The 21439-nt window shown below is 36.0% G+C and overlaps 1 protein-coding gene across 5 annotated transcripts in view; it reads right to left on the bottom strand.

Annotated features, from left to right (window-relative positions):
- The window catches only part of DIAPH2 (diaphanous related formin 2), a 199365-nt gene that overhangs the window by 45123 nt on the left and 132803 nt on the right, over window positions 1–21439 (bottom strand). For 4 of the 5 annotated variants that reach the window (XM_032701648.1, XM_032701649.1, XM_032701650.1 and 1 more), the window contains one exon: window positions 12967–13062. In XM_032701648.1, the coding sequence (XP_032557539.1) occupies window positions 12967–13062 (96 nt within the window). Of the gene's footprint in view, window positions 1–11587; window positions 11882–12966; window positions 13063–21439 lie in introns of those variants that run through there. The other variant, XM_032701651.1, reaches the window with a different exon arrangement.

Below are 21439 nucleotides of genomic sequence, written 5' to 3'. Positions count from 1 at the left end.
ACTTCTGTTCAGATTCCGCCCCTATTTGTCACTTTTGTAATCAAACAATTGAGTTCAATCCTAAACATTCCTGCATGTGGTTCTTGTTTCTGTATTAAATGTAACTTATTAATAGCTGGAGCTGCAATTTCTTTCTTTCTTGTATTCAGATGGCTTCTATTCTTGTTTTACAAAGGAATACATCTTCATATTTTATAACTAGAATAATGGAACATGAAAAACATCCCTGAAGCAGAAGCAGACCTTTTTCTCAGTTGCATCTGGATTCCTAGCATTCCTTGGAATATCAGTGAAGCTATACACAAGAACCTGGTAGCGTGTTGCGGTCTAAATTTAAAAGACCTGTCTAAAAATGTTGTATAGTTGTGACTTCTGAAGAAGTCTAATCAGAAGTTTCTAATTCTGCTTTTTGATATTCATTCTACTGTATTCCTCCTTAATCCATGTTAAAAACAAACAATCAATCAAACAAAACCAACAAGACCTCCCCCACATTTTAAGGAAAGCTCATACTTTCAATTAAAACAAGCCATGTCACATTCCAACTCCAAAGCCCTACAAAAGTCTTTTACGCTAGAAAGCACAAACTGTTCCAACAGTATTTTCCAAATGTACTCTACCTAATATCCTTGATAGGTTCACTTATAAGTAACTTTTTTAAAAGTCCTCAGCAATCTAAAATTATGGTCAACTTATTTAAAGAAGCCAATTTGCCACTAAAATCCATGGATACTTTTACAGGGATACACTTCTGTATATGTAATTCTCAGCGTAACACTGCCTTATTATCACTGTTTTGCAGAAACCTTTCTCTTGGATTGACATTTTTAGTGATCCTTTTAAGAATCCTTTTAAGAATCCTCTTGCATCTTGATGATGCCACTACTGACATGGAGGGCAGAACACACTCCAAAATCAGGCACTAGTTGGACTACAAGAAAGAGAAGAATTGTCTGGAAGTCAATATAAAAAATGTGGTGCTCTAAGAGGTTTCAAATAGAACAAGAGCAATTGCTTAGTAAGAAACACAAGGTGCTTTATGTTCTGTTAGTCATCTCCCCTGCCCTATAATAATTGGTTTAATGTTAAGTCTTACTTTTATTTATGACAGCTTATTGTATTCATCCTGAAAGAAAATAATACTGCAGGTATGCAGTCAAAGCAAGTCTGAAACAACCACAGGAAATTACTGATTGTTATTGCTGAAGTTCCACAGGAGAACAAAACCTACAAAGGATGGCAAGTAATGACCTGTATCCAGAAAACCATCAGCGATAATTCAAAAACAATCTTGATATTACGTGAAGCTTCAGTGCGAAGGAGTTGTACAGACAATTTCAGAAAGCTGTCTGATCATTAAATGTTCCTGTGATATGCCAGCAAAGCAAAAACCCACATCATTTATGCTATTCCGGAAGACAAACAGAAAACCCAATAGACCACAGTGGATTGAAGCTGTTCAGGATATTTTCACCAGCAAATCTGTGTCTGTGCATGAGGCAGCTCTGCACTCCCATCAGTCCCTCCCTCCAGGCTCACCCAGACCTGCCCTGGGTTGGGCACCATGGCTTTTCTCTCTCACAATATGATTTTATCCTCCATTTTACTCTGTGTAGTTGGAATTACAGAAGTTTTTGCAGACCTTGGACTGCATCTCCATACAACGAAAAAGAATTTCTCTCCAGGTTTTATGTTCCATTGCTTTGTCTTTGAATGTTTCGTCCTTCCAACTACTTTTCTAACAATAAGAGATTTAGCACAAATGCAATTCCAGAAAACTGCTAAAACAGCTTTTTAAAAGCTCATACATGCTCCTAAATTTTCTCCCCTCAGTGCTACAAAACTTTCCAATTCTTTAACAACACATTTTAAAAGATTTTCCAAAGAAGTTTAAGCACAACTCAGAAATAATTCATACTCTGTTCACTTAGGTAATAAGTTGCTACTGCTTTAAAACAAAATCATTATTGCCTTCAGTGAAGAGATATCTTTTTTTGAGATGTATATTCCTCAGTAATAGTCTTCATATTATTTCAACAGTAAATAAATATTGAAAAGACTCCATAAACATAATTTTAGCTTCCTTCAGAGTGGTTATTCATTAGGAGAAAAGATGAAACTTCAAGTAAATCTCCCTTTTAGGTTTTCACTCTAATAAAGAAGACTTAAAAATATGTTTTTGTCAAATTCATTTTGTAATGAACAGATTTTAGAAGTAAAAAAATTGTAAAGCATATTTGGAATGTCTGACAAGTGATAAAATATTTTTTCAGGAGTGAATCATCAGATCTAGGTTTGTTTTGGTTTGGTTTTTTTGTAAGGAAATAATTCATTAATTTCCAAATTGTTGATCCAACATCTTGCTGGATTTTAATCAGCCCCCAGTAATGATGAAATTTGGTTAGTTCTCAAACACAAATTATGCTCTAAGAAGTCATAAAGCCCTTTAGAATCCTCCAACCAATCCTATTTTGCCCGTAATTCTGACAGAACTTAAAGCTACAGAAGCTGACAATATAATTTGATCATAGTACAAAAAAATGCTGTAACCCCTCAATTATTTCTCCCTCTCTCTTTTGCCAAGGAAACAAACAAGGCCAATCCATTCTCCTGTCAGCTCAGTGTGACTGACAGCTCCCACCACTGACCCAGGCAACTGCGTGCCCAGGAGCCTTCACATGTCCCCGGTAAGTGGGGAGCTTGAAGTTTTACCTTGGGCATTGTCTTGTAAGCCAATGATCTCCCTGTAGTTCCAAGGCCTCCAAAAAAACCTCCCTGTAAACACCTGAGGGAGATTAACTCCTGCAGGAATGCTGCCAATAACATACAGGGGTTTTTTTCTGTTATTTTAGAAATCTGTTCCCTTTAAAATGAAAAAAAAAAAAAATCATGCTCACAATAACTGAACATGTTCCCTATTTCAGCCTGATATGTCCATTTTAATTTGTAACTTAAATTTGTAGGAAAAAAATGCAGGAAGGCTGACATTCCACTCGAGTAATATATCCATGGAATTACAAGCACATAGACACTGTTGTACAATTTTATATACCCAACTTAAAATTACTTAAGTAGAATCCTCTTCAACAAGAGAAGAAACACCTAATGCAACAAAAAATGGAAGAAAAAACACAGAAATTGCAGAGAAAATGAAAAGTGAATATAATGTGGATCTAATGAAGAACCCCAGTAACTGTTATATTTAGACATCCATCTGGAAGACACTGTAGAGTATGTACATGGGTTTTAAATAACAATATTATGATGTTATATACTTCCATGAGAGGGTAAAAGAGGATGAGCTAATGCACACACTGATAGATATATCAGTTGTAATGTTGTCACAAAATCTTATAGACGATGTCAGTTTTTCCTCAAAGAAAGAAATCAAGTGTGCAAAGTGCAGAGATCCACTGAGACAAACACAACAAATCCTATCAAAGGTTAGCTTCTGCAGCATGTTTTGAAGACAGCTAAATAAAAATAACTCTTTCAAGGTCCCTGTCTTGTTTTTACAGAATAAGGGTAATTCTAGGATTTGAAATTTGTTACTCAAAATTGATGACTATTAGAATTATTATTAACGTAGATGATCAATATCTCACATCTGCTTTCAGTCATCATGAAAAATAACTTCACCCCAATTGTAGTACTCTTTAAAATATAATAGCATTCAAACTGAAGCAATCTAGTAATACAAATGTCCTATAATTAACCAGCATGGATAGCTTTTAGGATGTGAGAGCAATTTTGGAACTACGTACATTACAAATGTAACAGCTCAGCTACATTACATTGAGGCAATAAGGTGCAATAATTAGATGAACCACCTGTGCTGCAGTTTCAGCAATGTAATGGAGATACCAACATGAAATTGTGTTTAAAATGATGATTGACCAGGTCTCACTATGGTTCCTGAAATTGAAACTTGCCTGCAGCACAACAGTGGGAAATGTAACCTGACAAAGTGCATTGCCATGCAAAGTCAGACCTGCAGTCTTTTAAGCCCAATATATTATGAATAAGTGGCCAGAGATCCTTTGTAGAAAGACGCAAAAAATCATAGTGTAAAGCCAGCCAACAACCTGCCAATACACAAAATACCTTCCTAAAAATATCTCCTCCAAAATTCCTACAAGCATAAAAGCAATCGAATACAGGACGAGCTGATATTACAAAATCTATACCACAAAATTGGTAACATTTTCCACTTCGGGTAGCATGCCTCTAATGAACATCATAATAACAGCAGAAGTTTAAGCATAGAAAAAAATAACACAGATCATATAAAATCTTATCTATAACTCTAATTAAGGCTAGTTTGCATCCTCAGATAAACTATTCTACTTTTCACAGGGAATTTTTATGTTTCATAATATTTTCTGTTGCTCATCATCGACTTAATGATGATGATCTTTGTATTCTTTGATCTTGTATTTGCAATCATTCACCACACTAGGCTAAAAATACATTAGAAATTGCTCTTTTGCATGAAAATCTTAATAGGAATATTGAAATTTGACCAGTGTAAAACTTATAGTGTACTTCCATCAGAAATTACTCATGTTTGTCTAGAAACATTCTTCTGTAAAAAATAAGCTAAATGAGAATTATAGGAGTTAGTGAATGGAATAAAATATTGACAGACAAGTGTTTATAATCCTAAATCCACCCTCTTTTAGTTTCAAACCATTACCCTTTGTCCTAGTTAAAAATCTGTCCCTCAACATGAGTCATAGTTTGAATGTTACCCTGGAGAGCTGAGAACAACACACTTCTATCTGGTTTGACTGTTCCAACTTTTCTCTTTCCAGGTATTTCTGTATACAAAATGCATTAAACTAGGAATTCTGTAGAGACATTTTTCTAGTCCCACTGTAATTATAATGCATCATTTCACGCTAAGCCCTGAGAAAACTTACGAGCAAACTTCAGGATTCCTAGAAGAGAAATTAAACAGGACACCACTGAATGCTTTTTTTTTTTTTACTCCTTCAGAAAAGAAAATGAAATAAATTTCTATTGGGTCTTTTGCAGAGAGATGGACTTGCTTTTCCTACACTGCAGGTCACTCAGAAGCCAACACAGTTAGTGGAGTGTTTCAGAGTCCCCAAAGATTCCCAGTGGGTTGGGATCAGCTGTGCCTCAGCCAGATCTGAAGAGTGTTCAGCAAACTCACTGGTCACTGCCTGGCCTCAGCCTGGCTGGTTGCTCACACACTCCTGCCTGCACTTATGCTGTCTGGACTTATGTACAGCTTGGGGCATGAAGAACAGACCCTCTGGAGTCAAATAAAGGTTTGGGCCAGCCACAAAGTGAAACTGAACCACTGAATTTATTACAGCTGTAAAATAAAAAATACTGCCAGAGCCAGATTGCCTTTTCAGCATCATTGCTGGTTCTGAAAGAGGGCAGAACTGTGGCACTGGTTTTCTCAGCTGTTAAAGGGTGGAAGGGGGAGCAGTGCCCACTTCTGTACAGAGCTTTCAGATTTGCAGAAAGACAACACAATAAGTACAGACTAATACCATCAATTTTCCCTCTTGTTCAACTGCAAAATAAAACATGGAGGAGTGGGGCAGGAATCCATTAGGTTGCTGTTAACAAACCTGCCCCCAGGCAAGAAGTTTAAAACATTGAGACCCAACTGCAGCAGAAAAATAAGACTAATTTCAGGGCAAAACCACTTTAGATAAAGAACTGTAAAAGTCACAAACAAGTTGCTGGAGAAAGTGTTTAAGACAAAGACGGTAAAGCACCTGCAAGTCACCTTGACTTTAAGTTGGTTTTTTTTTAGAATCATGAACTTAAAATGTAAAAGTAAATAGAGAGGGGAGTATTAAAAATAAAAATATAAAAAGTAAGGTTAGCAGGTTACACTGCTTAATTAATTTCTCATTGCGGAGCTTTTCTTTTACTCTTAGAAATCTTTTCAGCCACTTTCTCCAACAGGGAGTGCTGGCCTCTACCTGTCTTAGATCTTTAATTTATCCTGTCACAGATTATTAAACTAAAAACATCAGGAAAGTAAAATGAGTTAATGCAATTTACACCAACTGAGATTCTGGCTTCTCACCAACACATGAAATTACAGGCACATAACTGCCTGACCATTAATATGCATCTACTGCTAAGATGATATCAGTACTTTGTAACTAAACACTATTACTTTGGGTGTGTTGAACAGAGAATCTTATTTTCTCCTGCTAATGCAACAAGAAAATTAGAATTTTCATGATTTGCTCTGTTACATCATAACCCAGAGGATAAATATTGTCTTTGCAGGAAGGAAACTAATTAAGTTCTTACAGTTCAGATGACAACCCTTCACAAGAACCCTGGGATGGTCTCTCCGTGCTGAGGTCAGAGGACTGTCAATTCTACACTGTGTGCCCAGAACATGATGGAAGAGAAAGCCTCCCTATCTACAAAATAACCATTTGGACCCAATGTCAGCTAAATTAATCCTCTGCCAAGTCATACACTGCAACAGTGATTTTCATCTCTTTTCTTTCCATTCATTATGTATATATATTAAAATATTAAAGCCAATGTGCTTTACCTCAGTAAACAGTACTGTGGGAGAAAATTTTTCCAATAGAAGTGTTTCTCAATAATTGCATGATAACAGTGTCAGCACTGACAAAGAAAATTCAAATGGCCAAATGCAAATTAAGTTAGCCTTGCATATCGTTCATTACTACTCACGTAGTTGGTAAATTAATGCATGAATATCCTTTCTCTGTGTGCAAAAGAAGTTTCTCTAACTTCAGCTACTGCATAAAGATGTAGCCCAAACTCAGCTATCAGTCTCTGGAAAGGTAGGCCTTACCATCTAGCAGGACATACCTCATTAAAATAGAACAGTTTTCAGATTCAGTGTGAATTAAAAAATAAATAAATTCAGAATGGTAGGTGACTTCCAACTCATACGAAATTCTACCAGGTGCCCTTGGCAGCCTCCTCCTGGATTACTCTTTTCCAGAGGCTGATGAAGAATTCCCTGATTCTCAGAAAACCTTGGTTTTATTTCTAAAACTCCATTTCACGGCATAGGATATTCAAAAAGGCTTTTGGAATTCTAAGGCATTTCAGTAGGTTCAGAAGAAACTGTGCCAAGTCAACTCATCTCAAAAAAAGAAACTCCATAATATATAATCTGTATGACCTCTACAGTTGCCCTGGGTACCTGCAGGGTCCTGTGATGAAACACAACCAACTCTAAATAAATAAATATAACACAGTTTCAAGGTCTGAAGCACCTGGCACAGTCCTGCACCTGGCTGGTACATGGTCAGACGTTACACGATGTACCTTCCAAATGCCATGAGGCTGCAGAACAATCCTCAGCACTTCCATGTAATTCTTATCATCATTAATGGACAACGTGCACAAAATGTGCACAAAATTTGGAACCTTCTATTTTTGGACATTAGGACAATTTGATGAGCAAAGTACCACCAGTGTTAATTTTTTAAAATGCTAAAACTTGAAAAATGTTCCGATACTTTCAGTGTACAGTTTTACATAACACTATTCTGGAAGAACTTACAAGGAAAACATTTCATACTACACTGAAATGCTGAAATGCATTTTAAAGCACTTGAACTAATAAAAGCAAGGGGTACATAACTCTCTTTAGCTTATGACAAACTCAGAGGTAGATAGTTATATTTACGTATCAGTAACTTTTTTTTTTTTCCAGAATGTGCATATGGCTTTGCCATTTAATGGCATATTTTCATTTAGTCAAGTAAAATTCTTGGGAAGTCTTGGAAAAAAAATTAAATTGCAAATAAAAACTTAGAATTTGTCAGACAAAGCAGCAGCAATATATACAAAGTCCAGAGTTCTCAATCTCACTTATCTGTCTTGTTTAGTAAACACTCATAAACAGTTTACATGCTTTGTGTCAACATGTGAACAATCTCCAGCATACCAAGTTCAGAAAATCAATTTTAAAGACAACTAGTCAATCTTCAGCACTTGCTTCAGAGAAGGGTAACAGACCAATAGAGGTGAAAGCAATTATGCAAATGCATGGAATTCTTGAATTTCTGTCTTTATGTTCATTCTGTTATTGGCTCATGAGGTGTTTCCAGAGCCTCTTCATTCCTTGCATGCTCAAAGGTGTTGTCCATCTAAAAACCTGCAGAATCCAATCTAAGCAGGCTGGAGGCTAAAGTCTATTTTAGTCCCTTTTTTACCACTTCTCCTTCATCCTGCTTGTAAGTGGAATTCCTCTGGAATGTCATAGAATCAGAGAATGGTTTGGGTCGAAAGAGACCTTAAAAATCATCTAGTTCCAACCCCCCTGTCATGGGGAGAGACACCTTCCAGTGTCAAGCAAACCCTCCACATTCTACAGCTCTTTTTTTCATGCTGAGCTACCAAAAATATATTATCTAACACTACTCCTTTAATTACAAAAGCCATAAGCCAAAATGCATACACAGTAAAAATAGATTATACCACAAATACCTATTTTTAAATAGCTTTGGGACTGTTTATGGAGCTCTCTGGACCAAGGTAATTTGCTGAGACTTGATTTGAATGGTACCCATATTTATATTTAGAAATAAAAGCAAACTTAAAACTCACAATAATGCTGTGATGGCAAAATGAGTAAGTTTATTATTGGTGATCCTTGTTTAGCTCTTCCTATTAGAGATGTGGTAATTCTGAAGCACTTGGATCACATGTGTAAGTCTCATTAGTCCACAATACTTGACTGTAAGCAAAACTCCTTCACTACACAACTGAAGTAGCAAACATGCTTTTAAATACTCAGTTTCTCAAAGCAAAAATATTTGAAAAGAGGAAGAAACACTTTAACATACATACTGATTTTTAAACTTGAGTCTAGCATTTTTATAGTCCATTATGGATATTTCCAACTTCATAACAGATACTTAATGCTAAAGGTGATGACACTGTTAATCTGAAAGACAGCAAACAAGGTCACTCACACACCATTTTAACTGAGCACAAATCAAGTGCACCTACCACATTTTTGCATTTTAACACTGATAATATTCTCATCAATTCACAGAGGTAGTGTGAAAAATCAGCTTATTTACACAACTGTCACAAAATGACTCACAATGCTTTCAGTAAAGCAGATACTCTTTGAACATTTTTATTTGAATGTGGTTTAGAAAACAAGGATTGTTCACTTAGAAACCTAACTAACTCTAAAGATTTTATTTAATATAACCAATGCAAAGGTAAAATTAGTTTAGCAAGGTAGATGAGAAAGTCAGCCTTCATTTTAACAATAGCTCTGTCTATAAAAATATAACCTTTTTATTAGAATTCTGATGAACTTCACTGTAATATGTACCTACTTTTTAAAAGCATTCCCAGTAGTGAAAACCTGCAGAAATCATTGCACATGGTGTCACTGTGGTTGTGATAGTTTGGATATATGGGAGAGGGCACTAGTTATTAACATTTCTTAAAGAAATTAAATTCCATGGCAAAAAACTTAGAAGTTTAACAGAAAGAACCCTAACAGAATAGTTAGCTCCATGCAGAAATTTGTTTAAACTAATTTAGAGAGAAAATATTCCTGAATTGGTCTTCTTTTAATAATTTCATATCCCAAGGCCAGAAAAAAGGGCAGGGATAATTGTGCAACAGTAATGCTGGATGCACATTTTAAAGAGATACCCTGTGATAAATGCCACCTAATACTGTTCTTTATTATGCCAATATTGGCAAACTTGCAAAACCCAAGTATATTTTTGGAAGAGAAGGAAACACTTTTAGAAATTTATTTCTAATTATTATTGTAGAGCCTCTATAAGCAAAGCAGTCTACTGAGAGGACAATCTCTCTACTTAAAATCCAGTAGCTAGAAACAATAAAGATACAGGAATAAACTTAGGAGAGAGAAACCACACAAACTTTTAGCACACTGAAAAATCTACATGAGAAAGAATGCACAGGAGCACAATGAAATGAAAAACTAGGGGGCGGGGACGGGAATTTTTTTATTTTTACTTCCATGACCTGATAACAAAACAACTTTTACTGGAAAAGTCCATGGTTGTAATGCAACTTGTTAAGGTGCAGTTTTTCATTTACAGGTTTAGCAAACAAACATAATGCAGCTAAACATATTTCAAAGGAGATTTATTTTTCCCAACAAACCATTTATTTTTTTTTTACCCAGCAGGAAAACTGCAACATGGAGTAGTCCCCCCTGTGCAGTGTGGCCACTCCACATGAACAGAGCACCACACCCTGTCTCCGCCTCTCACCCGGTCAGTCTCTCAATCTTTAAACATTTTAAAGACATGGTACAAATATATTCTACGAGGTCCAGCAGTGACCTCTGTAAAACAGGCTAATTGAGCAGGTGTCTGGTAGAATGACACTCTTCTGGACTAGTTGTCAGTCTACAGTACTTGGAGCTCTGTTATTCAAATTAATTAATCCCTCCTAGGTCCAACCCACTCACCTAAAGCTAGCAGGGAACATCTGCCATTGCACAGGGGGGTTTTCTTGAGGGTCATGGGTTTTGACCTAAACTGATCAAAAATGCCACTAGGAGTGATACTACAGTTTGCTCCTTGAAATCTACTTTGTGACAACACTGGAAGAAAACACAACAAAAGCCAAATTTTCATTTTTGGGGGTAATTTTCTTGTTTGAGAGGGGTTTTTTTTTAGGGTTTTTGGGTTGGTTTGTTTGGGGTTTTTTGTCTTTCTGTGGGGGCCACCTGTTACCAGGTAATTAACAAAACTTCCAAAGTAAGCAAGCAGAGTTGGTTTTGATCATAACTAAACTACCAGCCACAGCTGACACAGAAAAATTAGATCAGTGTCCAAACAGGCAGAAAACAACAATTTTTCTTCTCAGACCATGATGGTCAAATCAAGACAAGTTAAAGCTCAAAACTTTACTGGACAAGTGTAACTTTGGAAACAGCAGCACCTTTCTTTTCTCTTATTTTCCCCCTCATGTGTGCTCTGAATTCAGGCTGACCACAGAGGGAGTGCAGAAAGCTCTCAACTTACAGAAAACTCCTACATTGGGCACTACTTATAGACAGTACCATACCATTTGCAACCATGTGACCCAGCAAGCCCAGAAATCCCCCAGCCTCTTCTTTCCATAGCTTTTATTTGCTTTTTCTTCCTTCTGTTGAACCTAAGGAGGCTTGGAGTGAACTATTTACTAAAATCTCACTGGATGAAACTGCTGAATATTCAGACTCTACTGATGGCACAATGAGGAAACTGTCATTGATCCTTCCATTTTGGAAGGAGAGATGTGGAAATCTGTAAAAATGGTCCCTGCTGTTTAATGCTATAGTTCACTGCTTAGAAATGTGAAGAAAAGCCACATTTTCAAACATCCTCTGGTGTGTAAACAAGTTACTGATTAGATGTCATGCATGTGCCTAAAGCACACGAGAAGATTTACATAACAGTTTAAATCAGATACTTGACTAGGACTCACATTTATTGCCTCTTTGCTAAATTTTAAGCTACTCTCGAAAATTTTACATAATGGTCTTCTTCAGTATAGGAGACTCACGGGTGGCCAGAGCTGAATATCAATGAAATTTCAAACACAGAAGTCAAAGTAACTACATAAACCAGAAGGGCAATGAAAGGGATTTTTAATTAGCTCTGTCCCCTATCCTTGCAGGAGTCACTGGTTTTGGACTCAGGTTCAATTATCTTCTTGGTTTTCTCAGCTGCAGCAGATTTTGTACAATCTCCTCTGGTCCCTGGGAAGCTTTTCTTTTTCACCACTTGGTGACAAATCTCTCCTCATGTCCCAGCACAGATAAACCATCTCTCACAATGATATTTCTCAAGATATGGAAAAAACCATATTTTGATCGAGGAGTTGTTTCACGTCTGATCTGAGAGCAGAAACAAGCTCTGAATTAAGAATGATATTGGAACTGTAGCAGAATTCACTTCTTAGTACAAACAAATTAAGTAGCTTTTTTTTAATTTTTTTTTTCATAAGATCATGCATATGGCAAATTAAAAATAATTATTCACTCTCTTGGCTAGCTAAAGAGGGTAGTAGAATTTGCCTTTACTCTTCTGTTCCTCTAAAAAAACCAGAAAATCATCAGCCAACAGGAATCTAACCTCAGCTCACTCAGGATTAGATGGATAAACACAGCTTATTTATAAGATAACTCCCTTTTGCCAAACCTTTGGAAACACATATCCAACACAAGCTTTTGATTTTATGCCAAATAACTTCAAATGTAGATTTTTAAGACTGTATTTTTTTTACTGTAAGACATATTTTAAAAGAAAAATTGCAAAGCTACCATGAGCTTTGGTGAAAAGTAAATGTAGACTAAATGCATTTCACAAACTGTGTGCCACTGGCACATCATAAGCAGAGAAGTGAACAGAGGAAATTCTGCCATTGTTTAACTTCCTCTCAAATTTTCTCAAAATCAACTTTGCAGGAAGAAGCAATTGCTCAGTAAACAAGACTAAATTCAGTACAATACAATTGTCCTCCACAAGAAAGTGAAGTTATCTTAATGTAATTTTACTTCTAAGACTAAAAATACTGTAACTTCCTACCAAACCAGAACATATCTAAGACCAGTGCTTGAAAATGATGGTCAGCTAAACACCCGAATTTTTAAGAATTCATGAAGGAGCTGATATTTTTCATGGCACCACCTATGATAAATTAATTATACTTACGGTTTGAAAAATTAAGACAAACATACTCTGGGCAGTAATATTTAAATACCATTTCAATCACAACAGGAGTGCTTGTCATACCTTAGAGCCTGAAGACAGAGCTACAAGTTAACAATCCACGATCACAAAGGGCACGCTGAGTTTTCACAGTAGCTCAATGCCCAACAGCAGCCCCGTGGGTTTCAGTGAAAACTGTTGGTAAACCTTTGCAAAGCAACTTTAGCCCACTTGGTTTATAAGTAAGAGTTTACAGAAAGCATCCTCTTACCTTGTGGTCTTGGGGTTCGTTTCCTGCGATCTCTGAATGCTGCTCCTGACTGCAAGGCCTCCAACAGACTGTCCATCACTCCTGTCTCATCACCCTCTGAGAAGAGCAGAAAAATCATATTAATCTCAGTGCAACTGAAACCAGACACTTGAGAAAGAAAAAAAAAAGCAGAAATGTTGTCAAGTTTACATAATGCTTCCAAGTAAGAGACATACACACTTTAAGGTAATGGATGCTGTCAGTGCTTCAGGTATCACTGTCTAGTTGGTGTATGATGCTCTATTAAGCAAAATTGATGCCAATCCTACTGTTCTTTCAACTTGGAGATGTTATCTTCTGCATTATTGATGACATCTTCAGCTTGTAGATAGACAGCTGCTGGTGAATGACTGCTGCTTCACTGCTAAAATATTTTAAGACTTTCCTGAAGTGGAAACAGGTCATCTCTTTTTGATTTAATCAATGCACATGGAAAATCTGATGACGCTGACTGGCAGGAAGTTCAATATCGTAGCACAGTGAATATTTTATATGCTGCCTCCCAACCTCATGATTCACTAAATCCTTGGAAAAAAAGTTACCTATACAATGTGTGCCATATACTACACATCTAACCTCAAACCATGGATGACGTTCAAGTAATATTCAAGAACAAAGAGGGGAGAATCATGCAGTGTAAAATTTCTTAAAAGTTGAATTTTACTTCTGCTAAATTTTTTCTTCTGCTTTTCTTCATAGCCAAGCCAACCTGCAGCCTTTAAATTGCTGGACTTTATGGTGCATTACAGAAATCTGAGTAGAAAAATTACTTTTTATATATTTCAGCCTTAAAATTCCTTTGCATTTCAATCTGTTAATAACAGTTGATAGCAGCATTCAGCAGCATGAGAAATAGAGGTCAAAGAACTGCAATGTTACAAAACTATTGATGAAGGCCTCTTTCTGTTCTTGTATCTATGTTATAACCCAGAACTAAAATATAGGCTAGACTCAGCAGGTAGGTGGACATTTTATTCACATCTCTCAGACTTCAAGTTAATATAAATTTCCCCATCACAGAGTGGGAAGATCATTACTTTATGCAAAAAAATTACATTATGGTAAAAAACTTGTGACTCACACAAAGTGTAGGAGGTTAAATGCACATTCAAGCTCTCAAATGTTCAAGTTTAAAAGCAGCTTATTAATGAATAAGCTATTTTGTCTTGGTTCTCTATTACATTTAGGCTTATTAGACTAAATCCAGAGCTGATAAAAGAGCATGCCAATCCTAAAACAGTACTTGGTTCAAATTTCTACATGATGATCATAAGTATAACTACATGATGAATTTAAATTATACATCAATGTAACTTAAACCATTTTATATACTATAGAACACATACATAAAGTTCTCCCCAGAGTAAGATGAAAGGGAGCAGTGCAAGTGCAGTAACCAGCAAAAGACTCTGAAATACCAGTTTTAATTACATTCCATCTAAAAGTCTTAAACAACTATGCTCCTGCAAAATAAATAAGTAAATTAGCTTCTCTCAATTCACACTCACATACAAAGCCAACATTTTGTTTAAACTGTACAACATAATTATTTTGCTTTGTGCTTCTTATCCTACACATGCTTATTCATTGATTAGCTGTTGTCCTTGTATTAAATTTATTTTCAAAATCAAAGGTCTTTGAATACACTTTGTCCAAACTAATACACATCAAGTTGGTCTGAAACATTTAATGAAGGTGACTGCACAGCACAGAACTAGTTAATATGTTAGAATATTTTATGTGTAGAAAAACAATATTGTTCGATCCTCATTAAAAGTTAAGAGTTGGCAGTTTATTAAAAAAGACAAAAATCCTTCAATACTTCATGAATGTTTATGCAGTCTTCCACTTCTTTTTTTGCTGAGTCTGCTGCTCTACCTGCTAATTACTGCAACTGCCAAAACCCACCCTATTTTTGGGATACCAAAATACACATTATAAAGGCACATGTATTAAGGAAGCTGTAGAACACAGTGATGGGATTTTCAACTTCTCAAAGTAAAATTCACGGTAGGTCTGATCACAGCACTGCATCTTAATCAAAGTCGTCAGATGATTAAATGGGAACTGGACAAAGAACTGCATTTTCAGCGAGCCTTCATTAAAATTCATAAATAAAATTCAACAGAAATTTCAGTCTTTCCCCCACAGTTCTTTCTGCTGTACTTTGCATATTACCATCTCCTATTTGCCTATTTTTATACTACCTGCAGCAACTTGTAGACACAAACCAGAAATAAAGATAAAAACTGCCAGAAGTTTCAAAATGAAAAAAACTTATTTCCAACATTCCTGTCAGCAGAAATAAAATACATAATCATTATTCCTCTTTTAGATATCTTTCATTGTACACAAGGACAGGAGTTTCACCTGGAACAAGTAATTTTCTTCTTCCTTGTGTCTTTTCAAGTAAGCCCCAAGCAATTAAGAGAGAGCATATGTGTGCACAGAAGCAAAAAAATTGGCAATTTGCTTTGATTAGCCTTAGCAAAGAGTCAGATTCACTATAGGTATTAAACAGGGCTGAAAAGGCAAAAGAATTCTTAATCATTAATTGACGTGTTAACTACAAGTCCCATTTGTTTTAATTTGGATTTTACACTAATATTCTACTGCAGATTTGGTTTAGTCTGTTTTGAAAATGGGTGATTTTTTTGGAGATTACAGAAATACTTGTCCTCTTGCAGGTCCCATAATTTAGACCAGTGTTAGTCAACAGACTTTGGCCACTTTTAATGATAAAGACAAAAATAGTTTTTCTTCTTCCAAAGAGCAATATTATTGCTTCTTACACTGCTGGAGAGCCCCAAGCAAGCTGAGGCATAGACAAAGAAAAAAAAAATGTGATGCAATGAACAAATAAAAGCATATTTGAGATGAGCAGGGCATCTTAATATCAAGATACCTCAGCTTTTCATAATTTTTGACCAGTTGTAGGAAACAGAACAGAAGAAGGGAAAAAGAAATAGGACTTAGTGTGCATTAAGGTGAAAGTGTATATGGAAAAAATTGGCATAAGGTCCATCTGCTTATGAATGCTGAGGAACAGTCATACAGTCAGCCTGTAAACAAATTTGCTGTGTATAAGGGCAATCCTCTGGATTTTACACTTGACTTTTATAAATAACAATAGAATTTAGATGAATTGGTCTCATTAAGTGTTTAGTATTTGTGGTCAGAGTTTTGTGTTATATATGACTCTAAACATTAGTGCTCTAGAACTGGAGTGCAGATTTCAAAAAGGAGACCTCTGATAAACCACAGGAAATTAAATCAGAGACTGAGGATTTGGATGTGTAAAAGGGTGGGGAGTGATTACAAACAGAACAGTGACTACTGCTAGAGATGGATACTGGCTGAACTTTTCACTTCAACGTTAATGCACGTCAGCAGCACAACCCCTTGGAACAAAGACAAGATAGATACATGACCACAGATGAGTAATGACAAATCAGCTTATATAAAGTCCTCTCAGCTGATGTGGAAGCAAATGGCAAATCTCTATTTTTAATTATAGAGATTAACAGGCCATTGAAATGACCAAATACCTACTGCTACTATTTGAGAACAGCAAATGTAGAATTTGTTTGTAAGAAAAATACCAAAACCTCAGCTGGAAAACAAACCACTATGATAGTCTTTGGTCAGTAGCATGAAAGATGCTTCAAACAAGTTTTGAATACAGCAGAACAGAAGATGATGACAGTATAGCTCTGTCACAGATATTAGACTAAATTTACAGTTTATAATTTCTGTTAACACAATATCCTGCACTTCATTTGGGAGAAAATTTCTAGACAATTTCTCTCATCTATTATTTGATATAATGGCTGTTTAATTTATTAGTTCAAGGTGAAAAGATGGTCATTAGTAAAATATCTGGCTAAGTAAAAACAAAGGGTTGTTTACAAATAGGAAGCTGGAACAACAGAGCTTATCAGATCTTTTTTCTGAAAACCTAATCAGTGGATTGGCCATCACAACATACAGATAGGAAACACTAACATTTTGGAGGATAAGATCAGAACATGCATAAGATTTGGAAGAATAAAATCAATTGACATAATGCCACGAATATGTGTAACTTGAGGGGAAAGCCAGGAGCTCTTCAACAGGGAATGACCAAGAGCTCCAATATAAAGAGGTGACCAAAGAAACAAGGCTGAATTACCATCTGACTGGTGTGATTACTTGTATCCACTGTATGAGAATTCACATAAAACCAACCCAGGCAGTTACCACAGTCCAGAGATAAGCACATTAAGTCTTTTACCCAACACGAATAAGTATATAGAGTATATATTTAACCTGCCTCTGGAACACAGCAGAGGGATTAAAGTATTTCATTTTTAAAAATAATTATTTCAACAACCTGCCCCTGGACTGCATCATGACTATACCTGACATAGATGTAGAACTAAGATTCTGCAGCAAAGGTAGGCAATTTATTTTAGCACAATCTGTACATTGCTAAATTAACCATGAGGACAGTGTTGTTAAAGGGAGAAAACAAACAACAGCAAATGATGAAGAATGTTTACTTTATCTTATTTTTCACAGAGCAAACACAATCTTTCACCTGCTTCTGTAGCCATTTTCTGTTTCAAGAGTTTCCCTGAAACAGAGAACCATTTCAACATGGAGGTGAAGATAAAATATTTCCCTTGGTTGTCACTGCTGGTTCCTTATGAAATATGACCCTTAAGTTAGATTTAGAATCCTTTTTTGTCAATATTACATTCCTTTATCACTTTCTGACAAATCTCATCTAAACCTCAAAAAGAGACCCCAACACTCCCACATCCTAATATTAAATTCAAAATAATGTTCTGATCTATTTATAACCCATATGATTAAAATTAAAATTGAAGTTGACAAAAAGTGCACAGGTCATTCTTTTGTTAACCTGAGGAGCAACAAAAGCTACAGCTGAGCCGAGACAAGTGGTCTTAATTTTTTTAAGAACAACTATTACAAAAAGTTCATGTTGAAAACGGGAATATGTTCAGTCACTTGTAGCCTGTGAGGCTTTAAGAACAACTCCTGCAGTTAAAGGAGCAGCACTGACAGTTCACACTAGAAAACATGTGCTGATGCTCTGATTAGGGACTAACCTGAACCATGGATGATAAATATTCATAGAATCAGAGCTCTCTCATAGACTTTACATAAAGATGGGAATACTGAACTTCTGGTTTAATCCAGTAAGAATTCTTGAGCTTGCTTCTGTGGGAGTGGCCAACTGTTGACTTCAATATCATAGGAGTTACTCTCCTCTAAACAATTGCATCAAATTGTCCTAAAAACAGGCCCTTAACCTTTTTCAACAGTACTCTAGAGAAGGGATTCAGAACCACAACTTTCTGATATAGATTGGAAGAATTAGAAACTTGGAGAGATCAATTCCAGTTTTTTTGTGACCTCCATAGCACAAAGCTTTACCTCAGCCTTTAGCACGTTATCGTCTCTAAAAACATAAGAAAAAAGGTCTTCTAGTAGAGTTTCTCAGGAAAACTGCTTTTTCAGTTTGCACTAGAAAGGAGATTAGAGGAAACTAGAACATTAAAAATTCCCAATAAATACTGTTCTCAAATGAAATATAAAGACTGGGGTAGCACTGTTGATGGCAAAAGGAAACACTAAAAGAGTTTGGGCTTTTTAAGTTACTTGAATGACTTAGAACTACAGAAATGGCACTTCACTTGAAGCCACAGAGCTCAGCCCATGCATCCAAAACACGATCCATCTCCTAGATATTTGGTTTCCTCAGTGCAGATTCACAGCACTGAAAGGCCCTGGCAACATGCTCTTGTTTCTGGAGTGCTTTGTTGCCCTCCCCTTTTATTGTCTGCACTGATTACTACAGGAATACCCACATATTTTGCTGGTGCACTTTTATTTTCTAGTGTTTTCCATATGCACTTGCAAAACATCATCTACTCATTATTACAGATATACTAATTGCAAACTAATCTAAGTTAATAGACAGTGTCAGTATTGCACAGCTATTTCAGCAAAAGTTTACAGGAACTTTACAAGATATTTTTCATAAACTTGTGCCCTTACTGAAAGAGTCCAGTCAAATATCATTTTAAGGAACACACACTGTCTGCCTGCTTCTCCAAAGGGTTTCAAATCTATTCACACCTTGCACCACCTTGTTTTGCTTTAAACTTTTAAGCACTTTTCAAAGTCCAATGTGTGTCCTGTAGAAACTTTTAAACAGGACTTTTTATTCATAACCAGCACCAGAATTTTTAATTGCAATATATTCACTTAAAAAGGTCAGCTTTCAGTGTCTTTCCAGAAAGCGTGTTTTTGTGTTCGCCTCATCTATTTGCATTTTATTCATTTGCTAAATTCATTTTGCATGCATAATAAATATCTCCAGGAAGCAGTCTTCCTCGGCAGTTTGCACTAGAGTGGTGTCTCATGACTCTTATTTACTTCTTAATTAAAGAAGAAGAAGTTAGGACAGGATGACTGATAAGTGAACCTCTATCTCACGTCGGCTTGTAAAATCCTTGCTTACAGACCAATTAAGCATATTGTTTATGATAACCTGATCTCAGGTTTACATGAAGTTAATAAAAGGAAAAAAAAACCTGCTTTGTTGCACTGGTAGGTTATTGAAAACAATTTTTGAAATGCACACACCTTTTCATTTTCAGAAAATATCAGGGTGGTCAAGGTCTGCTTTGGTAGGAATGGGCTTAATTGAAACTCCTCCGCATCGTCCCTGGGGCCTCATCCTGCACAGGCTGCTGCCCCTCACAAGGATGACTTGCACTACACTTAAAATAGGCTGCAACATGGATTACTGAGGAACAAATGGGAAGAGATTGCCTCTATGTGGGAAGGGAAAGATTGTGCAGCTCAAAAAAAAAAAAGAAATAAAAACAACCATATGAGACCTAAGGATAAGGCACAATACCTGTAATCAAGTTTTACCCAAGGTTTTCTGTCAGCATTAACTTTCAGGAAGTGTGCAGCATATTCAAACAGACCACTGACATCAATATGAAAAGCAATGACTTCCCAAAGGAAATTTAACACTTGCCTCATTGACATCCAGCACGATAAACTAATAATCTTTAAAAGGTACATAAGCCCCAGGTTTTACCACACCAGGTACCCCATGCAATCACCAGCCAATATGTAAATCCAAATGATCAAGGCTGAGACACTTGCAAAATGTTATGTAACTCATAATAAACTTAGTATGGATTTCTGTTTGTTCTAAAGGACTTGGAAGGAAGACAAACCAACCAGAAAAACACAGAATCATTAGGAAAGTGTAGCAAAAGTAATCTCTGGAATTATATCCTGCACCAGTCAGTTCAAGTGGAACAACACTTGAAAGAAACCCAGCAGAATTACTGCTCATACTAGAACATACCAGTCTGAAAAAATAGCATATGAATTCTTATATAAGGGCACTTGAAAAGGGAAAGTAGGAATATCCATCAACCACTAGCACAGAACTTCACTTCCATTATCTTCATCTCATTAGGAAAGAATGTTAATATGTCTTCAAAACAATTAATTCAATACTAATTGGGACTGAGGAAGCTCATTCTATCTTTTATCCTAATACTGGTAGTTAAAAGGTGATTTTAATTGGCATAGTAATCAGATATAATGAAGAGCAAAACTGTTTCTGATTAAATAACATTTGCATCAGAATTGCTGTTTGACACTTTTCAGCTCCCAGAAAGCTCTCCCCCGTTCTTCTTTTCTCTCTGTGGTTCAGATATGCACAGGGAAGCAATGCTGCAAGGATTTTGCAGATGTTTAATCAGGCAGAAGTCATAAAGGACTTTTCCTCAGAATTCATCTCCCACAATGAGAAAGAATAGTTCATGATTTGAACTGTGAAACTTAAGGAGTGTGGGTAAGGCACTTAAATCTTTCTATGCCTCCAGTACTTCACCAGGAATCCTGGCACACAGAAATACTTTATTAGTCTGGGAAATATAGCAAAGGTGTGTCAATAAAAACAGACTGAAAAGAACACCAAATATTCCCAAGCCCTATAGCTACACCTGAGGAGGGGGAGCAGCACCCACAGCAGAACAACAGGTGCTAGAATGTCTTGCTTTGGTTTTGACTACACCACAGCTCACAGGAAGAGAGGTGCAGGCACAACATAATGGGAAATATGCATTAATAGTAAAAAATTTTTAAATGGAAGTTATAATATTAAGCAACAAGTCTCATGATAAATTATTTTAAGGGGTAGTTTTAAATCAATATTATATATATATATATATATGAATAGTTTAAAATTTATTCTGAAAAACATTAATTCAAGTAAGTAGAGCTCCATGACAATGTAACAATTTACTTCTCTTGGCAAAACTCACCTAACGCTGACAATTTTTACAGAGTCTTTCAAGATTTTTACATTCATGTTTACATATTTTGGAATATT

The sequence above is a fragment of the Chiroxiphia lanceolata genome, chromosome 14, assembly GCF_009829145.1.
Source record: "Chiroxiphia lanceolata isolate bChiLan1 chromosome 14, bChiLan1.pri, whole genome shotgun sequence".
Taxonomy (NCBI): domain Eukaryota; kingdom Metazoa; phylum Chordata; class Aves; order Passeriformes; family Pipridae; genus Chiroxiphia; species Chiroxiphia lanceolata.
This window is presented reverse-complemented; position numbering and strand designations above follow the sequence as displayed.